The 16,471-nt window shown below is 41.0% G+C and overlaps 1 protein-coding gene across 2 annotated transcripts in view; it reads left to right on the forward strand.

Moving 5' to 3' along the window:
- LOC141987137 (ADP-ribosylation factor-like protein 8B) overlaps positions 1 to 16,238 on the forward strand; it is a 49,933-nt gene extending 33,695 nt beyond the window's left edge. The window contains exons 3-7 of one of the 2 annotated variants that reach the window (XM_074952201.1): positions 507 to 580; positions 8,219 to 8,312; positions 10,773 to 10,840; positions 13,198 to 13,268; positions 14,311 to 16,238. In XM_074952201.1, the coding sequence (XP_074808302.1) occupies positions 507 to 580; positions 8,219 to 8,312; positions 10,773 to 10,840; positions 13,198 to 13,268; positions 14,311 to 14,360 (357 nt within the window). In that variant the 3' untranslated portion in view covers positions 14,361 to 16,238. The remainder of the gene's footprint in view (positions 1 to 506; positions 581 to 8,218; positions 8,313 to 10,772; positions 10,841 to 13,197; positions 13,269 to 14,310) is intronic. The other variant, XM_074952210.1, reaches the window with a different exon arrangement.
- The last annotated feature ends 233 nt before the right edge of the window (positions 16,239 to 16,471 follow it).

The raw sequence follows: 16,471 nt of genomic DNA on the forward strand, positions 1-16,471 counted from the left end.
TAAGTGTTTGCAGGATTGTGGCCTGAGTGATTATTTTCAACCTATTAAACTCTTTTAAGTAGAATGTATGTATATTTGAGCTTTTCTTTTCATGTGGTGAACTGATTAGTCATATGTCTTATCACTGAGTGGTTCTCCAACTTTGCAGTTGACTATCATTTTCTTTCTTCTTCTGATTGTCTTGACCTCATATCTTTAAAAGCCTCGTCAGCGATCAAATGTGAAAGCTATTGAGATAATAGAGGTAGCCAGATTAGTCCATCATTACACTGGCTCATTCTCCTCCCCACCCAGCTTTTTACTGTCTGTCCTTCATGACATTGGAGGGCTAATGCATCCTTTCTTCCAGTCTCCTTACCCTCACACATAACGTTGTTAATGTGATTGAACAACTTCATCTTTATAGACATTAAAATTTAACTTAAGACTTCTGTTCTAATTTCTAAATCTCTGTTCATGCTAACGGTATATTCAGAATAACATCGGAAGCCTTTTTTCCCCTCCAGGTATGGGACATTGGGGGACAGCCAAGGTTTCGAAGCATGTGGGAGCGCTATTGCAGAGGAGTCAATGCAGTTGTGTAAGCTTCTTCATGTATCTCTTTACATATCAATGATTTAAATATTTTTTGTAATATTGCCAACTTCCACTTTCAGTCCCCGCCACCTACAGATATTTCTCAATCATTTACCTCTTTTGTGTGACTGCCTGCTTTCCATCATGGTTATATGTTGAATTTAACTTGGTAGACATTGCTTTAAACCTTAAAACAAAAAAAGCTTTAAAACATGGAGTAGCTTTTTTCAACATTTAGTCTCTGGCCCCAAAAAAGAAGAATTAACCATACTTGTGGATACGATTATATTACAGAGGTCACTACTGTCATAGAATCGGTGAATTTTGCCATTTGTTTCAGTTTGACGCTGCGAGAATGCCTTAAAATGCACCATTCCATCCCTGTAAAACTGTTTAATTTTTTTACTTGTAAGAGCTAGAAGTATATGGAAAAAAAACCAAAATAAACTTACTAACATTTGTTTGTAAACAAAGTGAGTGGTGGTGAATGCAGTCTTCCAGCAACAGTAACTAAGAATGTTTCATCATGTGGCCTTCATTGAATTTCAAAAGTAAGAGTCATGCATCTTGTAAAAGAAGGGGTTATAGCGGTTAATTTGAAATTAGACTAGGAGAACAACAGCAAACAAAAAAAAATTAGCAAAGTAGCAAAATTAAGCGCTAAGCAGTAACCAGAGCAGTACATTCCGTGAAAGTGGAGGAAAGTTATTTTGTATGTCATGCAGTGTACCTGTTGATTTTATGAGAGAGGCTGGCTGTGATAAGTATAAAGAAAAGGAGTACTTGTGGCACCTTAGAGACTAACCAATTTATTTGAGCATAAGCTTTCGTGAGCTACAGCTCACTTCATCGGATGCATACTGTGGAAAGTACAGAAGATCTTTTTATACACACAAACCATGAAAAAATGGATGTTTACCACTACAAAAGGTTTCCTCTCCCCCACCCCGCACTCCTGCTGGTAATAGCTTATCTAAAGTGATCACTCTCCTTACAGTGTGTATGATAATCAAGGTGGGCCATTTCCAGCACAAATCCAGGGTTTAACAAGAACGTCTTGGGGGGGGGGAAGGTAGGAAAAAACAAGGGGAAATAGGTTACCTTGCATAATGACTTAGCCACTCCCAGTCTCTATTCAAGCCTAAGTTAATTGTATCCAATTTGCAAATGAATTCCAATTCAACAGTGTCTCGCTGGAGTCTGGTTTTGAAGTTTTTCTGTTGTAATATCACAACTTTCATGTCTGTAATCGCGTGACCAGAGAGATTGAAGTGTTCTCCGACTGGTTTATGAATGTTATAATTCTTGACATCTGATTTGTGTCCATTTATTCTTTTACGTGGAGAATGTCCACTTTGACCAATGTACATGGCAGAGGGGCATTGCTGGCACATGATGGCATATATCACATTGGTGGATGTGCAGGTGAACGAGCCTCTGATAGTGTGGCTGCTGTGATTAGGCCCTGTGATGGTGTCCCCTGAATAGATATGTGGGCACAGTTGGCAACGGGCTTTGTTGCAAGGATAGGTTCCTGGGTTAGTGGTTCTGTTGTGTGGTATGTGGTTGCTGGTGAGTATTCGCTTCAGGTTGGGGGGCTGTCTGTAGGCAAGGACTGGCCTGTCTCCCAAGATTTGTGAGAGTGTTGGGTCATCCTTCAGGATAGGTTGTAGATCCTTAATAATGCATTGGAGGGGTTTTAGTTGGGGGCTGAGGGTGACGGCTAGTGGCGTTCTGTTATTTTCTTTGTTAGGCCTATCCTGTAGTAGGTGACTTCTGGGAACTCTTCTGGCTCTATCAATCTGTTTCTTCACTTCCGCAGGTGGGTATTGTAGTTGTAAGAATGCTTGATAGAGATCTTGTAGGTGTTTGTCTCTGTCTGAGGGGTTGGAGCAAATGCGGTTGTATCGCAGAGCTTGGCAGTAGACAATGGGTCGTGTGGTGTGGTCAGGGTGAAAGCTGGAGGCATGTAGGTAGGCATAGAGGTCAGTAGGTTTCCGGTATTGGGTGGTGTTTAAGTGACTATTGCTTATTTGCACCATAGTGTTCAGGAAGTGGATCTCTTGTGTGGACTGGACCAGGCTGAGGTTGATGGTGGGATGGAAATTGTTGAAATCGTGGTGGAATTCCTCAAGTGCTTCTTTTCCATGGGTCCAGATGATGAAGATGTCATCAGTGTAGCGCAAGTAGAGTAGGGGCGTTAGGGGACGAGAGCTGAGGAAGCGTTGTTCTAAGTCAGTCATACAAATGTTGGCATACTGTGGGGCCATGCGGGTACCCATAGCAGTGCCGCTGATTTGAAGGTATACATTGTCCCCAATTAACAACACACACTTTGCTTCTCTACAAAAGAAAAAGGACACTAAACTTTCTAAACTACTACATGCCACAAGGGGCTACAGCAATGGTTCCCTCAACCCACCCAGCAATATTGTTAACCTATCCAACTATACTCTTAGCCCAGCAGAAGCAGCTGTCCTATCTCGGGGCCTCTCCTTCTGCCCCTCCCCCCCCCCCCCCCCCCACGAACATGATACAGTTCTGTGGTGACCTAGAATCCTATTTTCGACATCTCCGACTCAAGGAATATTTCCAGCACACCTCTGAACAACATACTAATCCACAGAGACCTCCCTACCAACACTACAAAAAGAAGGATTCTAGGTGGACTCCTCCTGAAGGTCGAGATAGCAGACTGGACTTCTACATAGAGTGCTTACGCCGACGTGCACGGGCTGAAATTGTGGAAAAGCAGCATCACTTGCCCCACAACCTCAGTCGTGCAGAACACAATGCCATCCACAGCCTTAGAAACAACTCTGACATAATCAAAAAGGCTGACAAAGGAGGTGCTGTTGTCATCATGAATAGGTCAGAATATGAACAAGAGGCTGCTCGGCAGCTCTCCAGCACCACTTTCAGTGGGATCAGAGGGTAATGGCTTGTAGAGAGTTACCAAAAGAAACTACAGCATTTGCTCAAGAAACTGAAAAAGCACAAGATCAAATCCTCACAGACACACCCCTGGAACTCCAACCTGGGATATTCTATCTACTACCCAAGATCCATAAACCTGGAAATCCTGGGCGCCCCATCATCTCAGGCATTGGCACCCTGACAGCAGGATTGTCTGGCTATGTAGACTCCCTCCTCAGGCCCTACGCTACCAGCACTCCCAGCTACCTTCGAGACACCACTTACTTCCTGAGGAAACTACAGTCCATCGGTGATCTTCCTGATAACACCATCCTGGCCACTATGGATGTAGAAGCCCTCTACACGAACATTCCACACAAAGATGGACTACAAGCCGTCAGGAACAGTATCCCCGATAATGTCACGGCAAACCTGGTGGCTGAACTTTGTGACTTTGTCCTTACCCATAACTATTTTACATTTGGGGACAATGTATACCTTCAAATCAGCGGCACTGCTATGGGTACCTGCATGGCCCCACAGTATGCCAACATTTGTATGGCTGACTTAGAACAACGCTTCCTCAGCTCTCGTCCCCTAACGCCCCTACTCTACTTGCGCTACACTGATGACATCATCATCATCTGAATCCATGGAAAAGAAGCACTTGAGGAATTCCACCACGATTTCAACAATTTCCATCCCACCATCAACCTCAGCCTGGTCCAGTCCACACAAGAGATCCACTTCCTGAACACTATGGTGCAAATAAGCAATAGTCACTTAAACACCACCCAATACCGGAAACCTACTGACCTCTATGCCTACCTACATGCCTCCAGCTTTCACCCTGACCACACCACACGACCCATTGTCTACTGCCAAGCTCTGCGATACAACCGCATTTGCTCCAACCCCTCAGACAGAGACAAACACCTACAAGATCTCTATCAAGCATTCTTACAACTACAATACCCACCTGCGGAAGTGAAGAAACAGATTGATAGAGCCAGAAGAGTTCCCAGAAGTCACCTACTACAGGACAGGCCTAACAAAGAAAATAACAGAACGCCACTAGCCGTCACCCTCAGCCCCCAACTAAAACCCCTCCAACGCATTATTAAGGATCTACAACCTATCCTGAAGGATGACCCAACACTCTCACAAATCTTGGGAGACAGGCCAGTCCTTGCCTACAGACAGCTCCCCAACCTGAAGCGAATACTCACCAGCAACCACATACCACACAACAGAACCACTAACCCAGGAACCTATCCTTGCAACAAAGCCCGTTGCCAACTGTGCCCACATATCTATTCAGGGGACACCATCACAGGGCCTAATCACATCAGCCACACTATCAGAGGCTCGTTCACCTGCACATCCACCAATGTGATATATGCCATTATGTGCCAGCAATGCCCCTCTGCCATGTACGTTGGTCAGACTGGACAGTCTCTACGTAAAAGAATAAATGGACACAAATCAGATGTCAAGAATTATAACATTCATAAACCAGTCGGAGAACACTTCAATCTCTCTGGTCACGCGATTACAGACATGAAAGTTGCGATATTACAACAGAAAAACTTCAAAACCAGACTCCAGCAAGAGACTGTTGAATTGGAATTCATTTGCAAATTGGATACAATTAACTTAGGCTTGAATAGAGACTGGGAGTGGCTAAGTCATTATGCAAGGTAACCTATTTCCCCTTGTTTTTTCCTACCCTCCCTCCCTCCCCCCCCCCCCAAGACGTTCTTGTTAAACCCTGGATTTGTGCTGGAAATGGCCCACCTTGATTATCATACACATTGTAAGGAGAGTGATCACTTTAGATAAGCTATTACCAGCAGGAGTGCGAGGTGGGGGAGAGGAAACCTTTTGTAGTGGTAAACATCCATTTTTTCATGGTTTGTGTGTATAAAAAGATCTTCTGTACTTTCCACAGTATGCATCCGATGAAGTGAGCTGTAGCTCACGAAAGCTTATGCTCAGATAAATTGGTTAGTCTCTAAGGTGCCACAAGTACTCATTTTCTTTTTGCGAATACAGACTAACACAGCTGTTACTCTGAAACCTGTGATAAGTATATTGGAAGTGCAACTCATAAGCGCAAATGAGAGGTATTACAAATGGATGAAGATAGAAATTTTAAAAAAAAAGCAGAAAGCTGTTTAATACCAAGACCGAAGAGCAGCTTTACAGGAGAAATGTAGTGTTCAGGTTAACAGAAGTCTTCTCTGCTGCAAATATGCCCCTGAATACCCTCAACAATCCAAAACTGTGAGAAGGTTTTTAGAGAGCAAGGTAGGTGTTATACCAAGTGCAGATCAACTTAGAAAGTTTTACCTCCCCAAAATGTTTGACTGGCATTTTGAAGAATTTAAAAGAAAAGTTGCAGTCCTGTGAATGAATTAGCATTGTTGCAGATGAAACTACCAATGCTGAAGAAAGGTGCGTGCTTAACATTCTTGCCGTCCCATTCCCACAAGTAGTGATAATGCAGGTGAACGCAAGCTGGATGTTTTTTTGTTACACTGTAAAGTTTTGGAAGTAGTTGATTTAAAAACAGTCAGCAAAGCAATTTGGGAAATTGTTGAAAAATCCACAATACCGTTTGATTCCATCACTGAGTTTGTGACCGATAATGCCACCTACATGGGAAAAGCTTGGGATTGAGGTTTGAAACCTTTGTTTTTAAATGCTGTATATCTTACATGCATGGCACATTTGCTTAACCTTCTGGGCAATCTGAGGAGGAAGATACTTTTGAAAGTAAATGAATTAGTTGTGGCTGTGAAACATGCTTTCACTGCCTGCCCTGCCAGAAAAGCCCAGTTCTGCATGTTTCTAATGGAAATAGCACAAAGTCCTTCCATCTTACCAACCCCCATAATAACCATATGGAACAGCTGGTTCAATGCAGCCCTTTATCACATTGGACAAACTGAGGATTATGTTTCATATTTTTTACAGAGGAGAATGGTTATAGCAGTAGTTCAGGTTTTCAAGAGATCGTTATCCTTGCCAATCCGCAGCATTTATTGAAGAACTGCAGGCTCTAAAAGAGTTTGCACCCCAAATCATGAACATGCTTACAGCTTATGAAGAGCTAACAGTTCATACTTATGAAGTCAAAAATTAAGTGTGTGACCCTGCATTGTGGGTAGAGAGCTGCTCTGAATCTTGCCAACACCCAGCAGCAAAACCAGCACTCTTGGAAAGCTCAAACAAACAAACAAAAAAGGTGTCATACATGGACACTGACTCAACCTCCCACTGTCACCCATCTGCTGCCACTTTCTTCGTGCATGCCGTGTATTTGAGCCAGATCAAGCAAAACACCTTGAGGTTTGTGAAAGCACAGAATTTAAAAATATACCATTGTTTGAAGACAAAATTGCTGCACTTAGAAGATTGGGCTTACTGTGGAGCAGTTCAGGAATTGAGGAAAGAGGATGTTCTCCAGTTCTAAAGAAGTATGATGGCCAGATTCCCAGCTCTGTCAGCAGTTGCCCTGCGATACTTAGCATTACCAGTCAACGATGTTGATGCCAAATGCTCCTTATCCTATTAAAAATGTGCTTGGTGTCAATAGACACCACATAAAAAATAACTTCTTATACCAAAATTGCAACAGTTTGTACAAGGGACTTAAAAATAACTGATTCTTTTTAGTAATATAGCTTTTCATTATTTTTGTTTGAAAACTGATTGCACACAATGCATATATAATTTCAGAATAGTTTACTTTGACAAGGAAATGAAAATTATTGCGTTAACATTACACTGTAATACTTTGTTAAATTGTTAGGCAATTTTTGTTGCCATGACCATACTCTGATTTTGTACATTTTTACCATAATTGTTCCGTGAACGTTGCCTAATTTTTCTGTGACAAAATCAGATCCATAATTGTACTAAAATTCAACAAGAAAAATCTACTTGGTCACTAACACTATCTTTTGTGTAAAAGTGGGATCATTTTCTTAACCCAGTCATTCTTGGTCATATGCAGTGAGTTAAACCGATGGCCAGATTTTGGAGGTTGGGAGAAAATTTCTCTCAAATGGTCTATTGGAAATAACATTGGAGCATTAGAAGGATATACACTTGTAGAATTTAGGAACTTGATCCAAATCCCATTGATGTTCGTGAAAAGACCAGGCCCAAAAATCAGGCCCTAGATGAAGATCATCTATTAAGTTATCCAGTCAGTCCCCTCGCTTGTGCAAGATTATTCCCTACACTTCAATTATTCCTGGAGATTTTGACTCTCACATACGTATTTGCCGGATGCACATGCTTCACATCCGTTTGCCCGATATAATTTAGTAGGTGGTGGTTCCTTATGCTTGGAGTGTAATACTGCCCATCTCCTGCCAACTGAGAAGGTTACTCCAAAAAAATCTTTTTTTAAACTATGTTTGGATCTGACAAGTCATTCAGTAAAAGGACGTGGCACACGTATATGGTATATTTTGCACATCCAGCATCCTTTGTATTGCAATCAATTACATTTTCCAGAAATTTCTGTCTTCCCACAACCTGTATTTAATTTTCTTTTTTTTCTTTATTCCCAATGAAATAGGAAAAATTGATATTTTAAAAATCATCTGCTCAGTGGGGGAGGAGTGGGTACATTGGACATATTTCAGATATTTTTAATAATGTTTTCTATGTGTAATGGATAAAAGTACAAGTGACAATTTTCCCATTTTAGTTACATGGTGGATGCAGCAGACTTAGAAAAAGTAGAAGCTTCGAAAAATGAACTACACAGCTTAATAGACAAGCCACAGTTGCATGGAATTCCAGTAAGTGTTTTTGAGTTTTTGTATTTGTGTAATTGGTCTGCTATGGTGTCATTGATATTCAGACATGAATAAATGGATTTATTTACTTACTTAATTGTTCACATGTGAATTTAGACTTTAGAGCTTGAGTCTGGGATTTTCAAAGAAACCTAAGGGCACCCGACTCCCAGTGAACTCCCATTCCCTGAAGCCTTTGAAAATCCCAGCCCAAATGTGATGCAGGTTGGCTACACGACACTAGAACTGGTTGGACATTTTTTTCACTGAAGTGTTTTTTTGATGAAAAATGCCATTTTTGTCAAAATTGAAATGTTGCATAAAACACATCCATTTCAATAGAATTTTGTTCAGAAAAAACAGAAGTGAAGCTTTTTAATAATGTTGAAATGTAGTGTTTTGACATTTTCAGAATGAACTATTTTGATTTTGTTTCAAAATTATTTTTTTATATTAAATTAATTTTTTTAAAAAAGGTCAAAATCTGAATGAAATGCTTTGGTCGACCTGAACTATTTTTTGTCAGACTTTTATTTTCCAATACATTTAGAAATGTTGTGACTTTATTCCTTTTCAGAATGGAAAAAACCTCAAAATCGCAGAATTTCCCACAAAACATAAAATCCAGTTCTGTTTTTGTGAGAATTTGTGACAGTTTTCCACAGAGCTCTGGTTATTATCACATGGTATCACTGCTACAGTGTGTGTTTGTACATCTTCTGGTGTGAGGGTCAATAAAAATTTGGGGGTGGATTGAGCCTATCAAATTAATTGCACATAGGGTATTATCAGTTGGTAATACTTTTCAGTCAGTACCAGTGTGGGCCAGATTTGAACTGGTGACCCAGAGATATTAGTAGCAATATCTTAAGATGTATGAGACTTGTCTTTGTAGAGGCTGGTTAACAGAACTCAAGCATGAAGTAGTCTGCTGCTTCTACAGGTCAAGGAAGATGTTGGCTGCAAAGTAAAAAATGTAAATAGAAAAAGGAATGCAAAAATTAATCTGTCCTCAAGCAGGATCTTGACTTTTGGCAAAGATTAATGTGAGCTTGAAGCACCATTAAGTAACTGAGGAGGTGGAACTGAATGTTTTGTTAAAGATAATTTTCAATTTTAGAATAGGTTATCCTCAGCCTTATATCATTCTTCTGCCTGGATACTGATATCAGCAAAAGAGGACATGGGGCCCATCCACAGAGATGTTGTTTTGGGAAGGAAAATAGATTGTTCTCTGACCCAGGACAAAGAGTATTAGGAACGTAGGACTATTGCTTGGCCCCTGCGTATTTTCTGTGGACAGCTACTTCCAGTTCTGTCCAGTCATTGACGTAGGAAAATGCTAGCTAAAAGAGAGCTGGATGAGAAGGAGTAGACAGGTAGACAGTAAACTGACATCCAAATCATTGCAATAAGATGAGATTTGCAGAATGAATCCAGGCAAAATTTCTGATCCCACCCACTATTGCAACAGAAAGATTTGAGACCCCCCTCTGTAACCTCACTGCATATTATTGGACCAGTCAACTAGGGAAGAGAAAATAGAACTGCAGCCAGGATTTACAAAGGACAGGGACAAAAAAGTAGGGAGCTCCTATTTCAGTTTTTCATCAGATTTCCCCATATTGTTGTGCCCCTTACCTACTGAGCATGAGAAGATTGAAAGGGATCTGAGATTTTTAGCAGTGCATAATGAAGTTCCTTTCCTTTTTTGTGCTGTTATATCACAGTCTGTGGGTCCACCTAAATTTTCAGGTTGCAATAGTATGACGTTTTTACTTATTAGTTTGTTGCAAGTAACTAGTATTGAACTATTCTTTATTTACTGCAGTTATTCCTTGGCATAATAGTAAGATAGTGTTATTAAACCAAGGATGACAATGAATGAATTTTAATGTGTTATTTCATTTTAATCTGGACTTTTACTTGCAGTTGTGACATACATTAAAACAGTAATGTGACCATGATTTTAAAACCCCTCCATCTCTTATTTTGTCTTCCATTAAAATATACAGGATATTTATCCAGTGTTAAGTTATACATGGTGCACTTTGTGTTCTTTATGCAGTTCTGTGAGCACAAGCATCTATTTTATTTTATTTTTTCTTACATCTCTTACCTAGTTCTAAATGGAGGCTCCTATGACTGCTTCTGCATGGAAGGGATACGGGGAGGGGGAGGGAATATGGCACTGGCTGCTTTTTGTGTGTCTAACTTGAAGCACCTTAAAGGGTTGTAATTTTCAGCCTGTGAGTGCTCAACCCTTTGTGAAAATCGGGCCCTTTTAAGGTGTGTTCCATCTGGAACACAAATATCACTAGTCACTTTTGAGAATGTAGGCCATCATGTCTTAAATATTTAGGTGTTAAAGGTAATAGAATGAAATTATCATAGTAAATAGTTAATAAAATTTTAAAAAATTACATGAAATTTACATTAATTTGAATGTGAATTATTTCACAGGTGCTAGTCCTTGGAAATAAAAGAGACCTTCCCGGTGCACTGGATGAAAAACAGCTAATTGAGAAATTGTAAGTAGCTGGCCTATCTAAATAGTTGGGGCATTCTGAAACACTATTGTGTCAAGGCAAAATCATTGGAAGCGTGCTACAGTGACAGATTCTATTTTACATTCTCAGATGCTCCACTTTTAGCTGCACTGGCATCTAAAATAGCAATGGTTGATGACTGAGGAAACCACTATTGAATCTTTCCTTCTGATAGTTTCAGTTGTATAAAGTTGTTTCAGATATCTTTTTTTTCCCCATCACTGAAGATGCAACTAATGTAAAGAGTAATGTTCCTTCTTACGCTATCCAGGATGCATTGTAATGGCAGTTTTATGCTTGACTGTTGTTAGAAGAGAGTCATTTGAAACTATTGTCTGTAAACTTAAGCAACTCAATATTTTTGGCATACAACCAAAGCACATAGTTTTTGATTACTGAAACTTGCTTAAATTATTACAGTGGGTAAGGGAAATCTACTTTTGTACAAAGAAATCTAATACATAGAGACCTAAACAAATTCCTGGCCATGAAAAATGGGTCATGGACCATGAAATCAGATCTCCCCAGTGAAATCTAGCTATTGGAAGGAAGGGGAAGGGAGCAGGGCTCAGGACACCTAGCATGCACCGGACTCCAGCTGCTAGTCCCAACGGGGCTGGGGAGGGACAGGACTTTCTCTTCCTTTGCAGGGACTGCTTCCAGTGGGAGATCAGACCCACCTCTGGGTACCTCCCACAGCTGCAGGAAAATCCGCAGCAAGGTGGGTCTGATCAGTGATGAGCTGCCAAAAGCTGAAGAACCGGTTCCTTCAGTCACTCTGGGTCTTCGGTGGCACTTCGGCAGCAGGCCCTTCAGTCGCTCCGGGTCTTCGGCGGCACTGAAGGACCCATTGCTGAAAGCCAGGAGCAAGTGAAGGACCCGCCACCGAAGTGCCGCCGAAGACCTGGAGCGCCGCTGGGTGAGTAAAAATTAAAAAGGGATTCTCAGGGGAGCCTCCCCAGCCGAGAGCTCAGGTGGGCTGGACAGGACAGTCCCGCGGTGCGGATGTGGCCCGCGGGCCGGAGTTTGCCCACCCCTTTAACAACCGGTTCTAAACCGGCTTCAAAATTTAACAACCGATTCACGCGGCTCCAGCTCGCCCCTGGGTCTGATCCCCACCCCAGAGCAGCCATGCAAGGAAAGAGGAAGTCCCGTCCCTCCCCAGCCCCACCAGGACTAGCAGCTAGGAGCCCCTGTCTGGGACACTCCCAGAACATGGGGGAGATCAGACCCATCTCCAGAAACCTACCCTAGCTGCAGGAAGCTCCATGGCTGCTGCCTTCTGAGCCCAACGGGCAGCAGAGAAGTGAGGGTGGCAGTCCCGCAAGCCCTTTTTGGGTCGGAATCCCCATGGTTACAACACTGTGAAATTTCAGATGTAAACATCTGAAACCATGAAAATGACTAATTTTAAAATCCAATGACCATGAAATTGACCAAAATGGACCCTGAATTTGGTAGGGCCCTGCCAATACAGCAGTAATTTTGCTTAAGTAAGTTTGTGCATCAAACCACATTTTTCATTTGTGGGATGCAATCCCTTTTGAAAAAGAATTCAGAGAGGAAGGATGGTCCAGTGGTTAGGGCACTAAGATGGGACTCGGGGGATCAGAGTTCAATTCACTGCTCTACCAAAGACTTCCTGTGAGACCTTGGACAAGTCACTTAACCTCTTTGTGCCTTAGTTTCACATCTGTAAAATGGGGATAATGGCAGTTCCCTACTTCACAGGGGTGTTGTGAGGATAAATACATTATAGACTGCTCAGACACTAAATAGTGGGGGCCATATAAGTACCTAAAAGAGACTAAAAATATTATTTAAAATACAGATTTTTTTTCCCCACCACAGGCAGCATCCACATTTATACAGGAATCTTAGATACCTTAGTTCTTAACCTAGTAAACTTCGCATGGTGTTGTGAACCTCCCAAAGATTGCTGTTGAGCTCCTTTGAATACTATTGTTGCAAAATGTTGTAAATTCATAAAAACGTTGGTTTCTGATACAAAAGGGTGAAAGTTTACCTTTTAAGATAAGGCACTGTTTCCTAGTTACTACTAAGAAATATTGTCTCAGACATATGGATGCCTACTCTTTTCTATCTTTCTCTATTAAACCTGGCTTAATCAGAAAGGCTTTGAAGCCCTTAAAACATTTAACACTTTAAAAAATGCACTTATTGTAAGCAATAGTGGAGTTTTAAAGTTGCATGTCAGAGGTTAGAGTTTGGCCCTTTGAATACAAATTTGCAAACGTAACTTAGTGGATTGTGTGGAAAATGCTTGGGTTTGGTTTTGTGGAGTAATAAAACTACTTAATGGAATTTCCTTTCTATAGAAACCTTTCAGCTATTCAAGACCGAGAAATCTGCTGCTATTCTATTTCCTGTAAAGAAAAGGATAACATAGGTAAGCATGTTATTTTTGACAATACTTTCTGTGCACTACTTACATTATGATTGAGATTTTAATGGGGAGTGAGCATCCAACTCCCTTAGGCAGCTTTATAGCTGGAGATGTTTTGACCCAAGCCTGCTATTAAAGCAACCCTTCAAAACAGTCTAGAAATTTTAGGAAGCAAATAGACTAGTCAGACAGACATTTAGTTCTGCAGAAGATCATTAAATTAGTTTAACTGAAGCCTTGAAGATGCATCTTAAACATAAACTAAATATATTATACAACTTGTGGTACTTGCAGACTGTTATTTCCTGGATAGAAAGATACCAGTATGTTATCTAATAAACTTCTGATGGATACTGGTCTTGTAGGCAGCCGTCAAGTAGATGTTACCCCTAGGGGCTGCTGCAGACTTTTAAGCTTTAAGTCCTCTGTACTGGAACGTCCTTGAGTTCAAATACATCCCAACTAAGTGCTAAGGAGTTCACTATTTCCCAGAACACTTATTTAAATATTGGATGTTTTTCCATTCTTTAGCAAAATAGTGCCAGACCCTTAGCTGGTGTAAATCAGTGGAGCCCCATGAACCCAATGGAATTATATCGATTTACATCCGCTAAGGATCTGCTTGACTCTTCTATCCTACACAAAGCTGGAGAAGAGCAGGGCAAGGAGAAGTAATCCCTTGTCCTCGGCAGAGCAATAGAAATCATTACCATGCCCTAACCCAGTACTCCCTGCCCCTCCTCCCCTCCTCCCATGGAACCTGATAAACAAATAGGGGAAACTGTGGGAACTCTCATCTTGAGCATATCACAGCTGGGGATGGGTCACGTGTGAAGTGCCCAAGACTGTAAGCTACCTGTGAAGGTCTTGGCCTTGAAACATACCCCAACAACACCCCAAAAGCTTGATGACAATTTTCTTCTCTCCCCACTCTTTTGAAATGGATATAAAGTCAAATGTGAGGCTTCTGTTTTTTTTATTGTAATGACCTTCTAGCATTCTCATGTCCCTTCATAGATTATTTGTTTTTTATCTGTCCTTGCAGACATAACATTACAGTGGCTTATTCAGCACTCCAAATCAAGGCATTGTTGAAGAAAACTTTTGCTGAAGATAACTTTTCTTTCCAAATCTCACTGGTCCCCACCTGCTATACACTATTGAAAAGATAAGGAATGAAACTAAATACTACCAGGACTCACTTTCACTAGATTTGTTAACAAATGTAAAATTTCAGTCAATTATGGCCTTTAAAAAACAAACATACAGACATCCAGAAGGTCTGTATGTCTGTCTGTCTGTCCTAAAAGCCTTAATATAAAACTGAAAAAAATCAATACTTTTTTGAGCTGGAATGTTTTGAGTTTATGCATGTGAATTGTCAACTGTTCAGTAATTTTTTTAAATATGAAGCTGAATAAACTGCACAATAGAAACTGGTGTGTCTTATTGTAAGGCGTATTGCAGAGATGATAAACATATGCGCACAGTATTTATGGTTATGTTGCTATTAATATCTATTTTCAGTTGCCAATACTGAGTTAGTTCTTGAATATTCAAATCTTCCTTTTTTTAAAAAAAAGAACATATCAATCAAAATGTTGTTTAAATGGCCAGATGTGGAAAAGAGCTGTTTAAGAATTTGCACATTTATAATCGGGTACCATAGTCTCATCATAAGCATAAATGACTCATATTCATTTGTCTGTTTTATGTAAAAAAAAAAAAAATCACTTTCTCCACGTTGTGGCAAATCCCACTCCACACTCTAGTAGCTGACATTGAGTGTGTGACTGCAGTGAAAGTGATGTGATGTCCCACCACGTGGGTGGAACAGGATGCCTGGCTTCATGCAGGGAGGTAGATGTATTAAATCCCTACAACAGCTGCCCATCAGCACCAACATATAGAGGAGTAGGCCAGAGTGCATGGATCTATGACTGCACAGGCTGACTAGCCATTCTACCCTTCACACCCTGCGATCTATTGGCCATTTCCTCCCTGAGGCTGCAGTAGCACTCCAAGTGGTTCTGGTGCTGTTGTGTGGCCTATAAGTGGAATATTCTTTCCCTCCCTGGCCCCTCCAGAACTCTCCAGCACACAGCCTAGTTACTTGGGCTCTGTACTGGGATTAGGATTTGCTCCTTTGCCAACAGGCTAAAGAAGCAGTTAATTCTTTTTATATTACTGTATGTACCTTATTATTCTTCAATCCCATACATTAGTGATATCCCCCTGCCCTGAAATGCATTCTTATGGAACCTGTTGCATATGTACACAGATCAATATGATTCTATTAATGGAACTTTAAGGCGCAAATAGTGAGTAGACCTTCAGAGGTAACCAAGAGAGCTGACCAAGGGCTACATCTTTCCTTTAGATGTTTGCAGGTGCAGCATGGAGAAAAGCTATTGGGTTTACTGGTCTGAAGATAGCACGTGGAGAGATGGCTACAGCAGTCAGCATAAAGTTGTTATATGTTTGAGCACTACTTAAACATTATATGTACAAATGATATAAATGGTAATAATTTTGATGCAGCTTCAGTTTGAAGATGCTTTTTGGATGTAGCTTTAGTGAGTCATTCCCAGTACCATGCTAAACAAAGCTGATGGAATCTTATTTTACTGTCTACCAGTGCCACTGCAATCAAGATTGGCTCTTCTGTCAAACCCCCTATTTTCAGGGGCATATAGCTTGTTTGTAAATGTTTGCAGCATGCTGGTATTTGCATGCAAAGTCACAGTCTGGAAACCATTTTGTCTAGCAGTTAAAAGAAAATAATGTGGCCACTTTACAACTTTGAACAGGAAAAACAAAAATGCAAGTGTCTTGGGCTGGGGTATTTTTGTTTTCTTATAAACAACCTTGATTCCAAACTTGGACAAGTAACTGTAGTCTAGTAGTCTAATTGCCTTTGGTATTTTGAAAACCAGCACTAGTGACAAAACTAATAAATCTTGAACAGTGATTACCAGCCATGCTCAGTTTTTGTCTTTTTAAGGGGCGGGGCTACTGCTGCTGCTGGAGGCAGAACCTCAGCACATCCCAGAATCATGTTGTGCATGCCACGAAGCGAGCCGCATCCACGCCAAAGGTCTCCATCACTACCAGGACTGTGCTGCTTGTCACGAGGGGATAGCTCCCTGAGAACGTACTATGCTACTGCTTCTGCATGGGGAGTTCCAGGGGTGTGTATCCATCCC

Source organism: Natator depressus, chromosome 1 (assembly GCF_965152275.1).
Source record: "Natator depressus isolate rNatDep1 chromosome 1, rNatDep2.hap1, whole genome shotgun sequence".
NCBI lineage: Eukaryota > Metazoa > Chordata > Testudines > Cheloniidae > Natator > Natator depressus.